Below are 2,055 nucleotides of genomic sequence, written 5' to 3'. Positions count from 1 at the left end.
CCTTGAGTCCAGGAGTTCAAGGTTACAGTGGGCTATGATCATGCCACTGCACTCCAGCCTGGGTGACAGAGCAAGACCCCGTCTCTTAAAAAAAAAAGAACAACAACAACGTATTAATTGCATTAAGGTGGGGGTGCAAACTTTTTTTCTGGCTTATTCAATTAAATTTTTTCAAGTATAAAAATAGTAACTGTATTATGTGCAATGTGTTAATATTAATTTATAGTCAGCCAGGAAACACTGGGGAGATCACTAGGCTGCCAAGAGGAATACTTACTGTGTTACTATGTTACTATCGTGTTCAAAGTTAAGTGTGTGAGCCAAGGTATGAGCAAAACCTTCTGAGGAAACAGTAGAATATGCTACGGTTGTCTGTAGAAGTCACAAGTTTCATGAGGAGGTGGTATTTGAGTGGATTCTTGAAGATAATAGGATTTTATCTGACAAAGAAGAGGAGAAAAGTATTCCTGGCAGTGGCAAGAGAATATACCAAAGCAGACAGGAAGAAGTGTGCCTAGTGGGTTTAATGAGAAGTTATGTAAGGTTTGAGCAAAAAGTACATGAGGAAAAGGAGAAGAAGCTGAGACAGTGGTTGATTCTAAGGGTGAATATATGCTCTTCATGAAGAAAGATGTAAGAAACCAAATTTATTTTCAACAAGTTATTCTGTACTGACATTCCTAATGATCTCACACCTTTTAGTTTTGTAAAGCACCTGAAGAGATCGTCTGATCACGCCCCCTATCTTCGAGGAAGAATGGCATGTCACTGTTTTGTAGTAATGGTGCCTGAGATCCAGGAAGCATATATGCAAATTCAAGTTCAGACAGCTAGTAGAAAGCAGATGGCAACCGTGTATTATACAAATTGTTGAATATAAACACATTTTTAAGTGAAGAAATAACCTATCTGTAATTTATCTTAGTTGGCCGATCTTGCACTGGAACATTAGTAGTTCATTTGGAAGATACTAATGATCACCCACCACAAATTGAAAAAGAAGTGACCATTTGCCAGCAAGATAAGGATTTTGCTGTTCTGGAACCTGTAGATCTAGATGGGCCTGAAAATGGCCCACCTTTTCAATTCCTTCTGGATAATTCTGCCAGGAAACTATGGACTCTAGAAGAAAAGGACGGTATGTAATTATGCTAAATCTTGTAATCTGTAGGGAATCAAGATGGTTTATCATCTTAACTTTCACTTTAGTTTATCATAATAAATACATATTCATTTTAGGAAACTATTAACCCTAATAAAAGGATAATCAGTTGCTTTTAAAAAATTAATATGGTTATGTTAAGCTTAGACTCTTGTTCTGAATATCTTTTAAGAAAACATAAGCCCATTTTAAGTTAATCCTTGAGTAACATCTAATATGAGCATACAGCATTATCAATTATTTTTCAGGTTTTCTGAGAAATCAAAATTATTTTTAAGAAAGAAATATGAGCCATTAGAATATTCTAAATTAATTTTTCCCAGAAGAATAGCAAGTAGGAATAATATTGCTGTTGAAAGATCATAACAATATATATTCTCTCTCTTTTTTCCTCCCAGGTAAAACTGCCACTCTTCATCAACGGCAAAATCTTGATTATGACTATTATCATGTGCCCATCCAAATAAAAGACAGACATGGTTTAGCTGCAAAACATGAGTTAACAGTGAGAGTATGTGACTGTACAACTCCATCTGAGTGTAGAATGACTGGTAAACGTGAGAGAGATGTTCAACTATCCAATGTAATACTTGGAAGATGGGCTATTCTTGCCATGGTGTTGGGTTCTGCATTGCTGTTATGTAAGTATATTAAGTATAATTATCTAGAATGTGTTAGGTGAAGTTTTATCTAATATTTTTTAAATGACAGTTCTTTATAATCAGGATATTTATAGCCTTTGGCAAATGTGTCCTTTTAAAAATTTTGGATTTACTTTATGACTTGGGGTCTTGAATCATAGAAGAAACTTATCAGTAACAGCAGATTAAAGTAAGTTTCAGAGGTGGTAGCCTGAGTTGTTCAATAATTGGCTGTCAGACATTAAGTAAATC

The 2,055-nt window shown here is 35.0% G+C and overlaps 1 protein-coding gene across 1 annotated transcript in view; it reads left to right on the top strand.

Annotated features, from left to right (window-relative positions):
* DSC1 (desmocollin 1) overlaps window positions 1-2,055 on the top strand; it is a 35,595-nt gene that overhangs the window by 31,136 nt on the left and 2,404 nt on the right. Inside the window, exons 10-11 of the mRNA XM_012656566.1 lie at window positions 926-1,138; window positions 1,561-1,803. Coding sequence (XP_012512020.1) covers window positions 926-1,138; window positions 1,561-1,803 — 456 coding nt within the window. The remainder of the gene's footprint in view (window positions 1-925; window positions 1,139-1,560; window positions 1,804-2,055) is intronic.

Source organism: Propithecus coquereli, unplaced genomic scaffold, assembly GCF_000956105.1.
Source record: "Propithecus coquereli isolate 6110/MARCELLA unplaced genomic scaffold, Pcoq_1.0 Scaffold51, whole genome shotgun sequence".
NCBI lineage: Eukaryota > Metazoa > Chordata > Mammalia > Primates > Indriidae > Propithecus > Propithecus coquereli.
The sequence above is the reverse complement of the archived record's forward strand: the minus strand, read 5'-3'. Positions and strand labels throughout refer to the sequence as shown.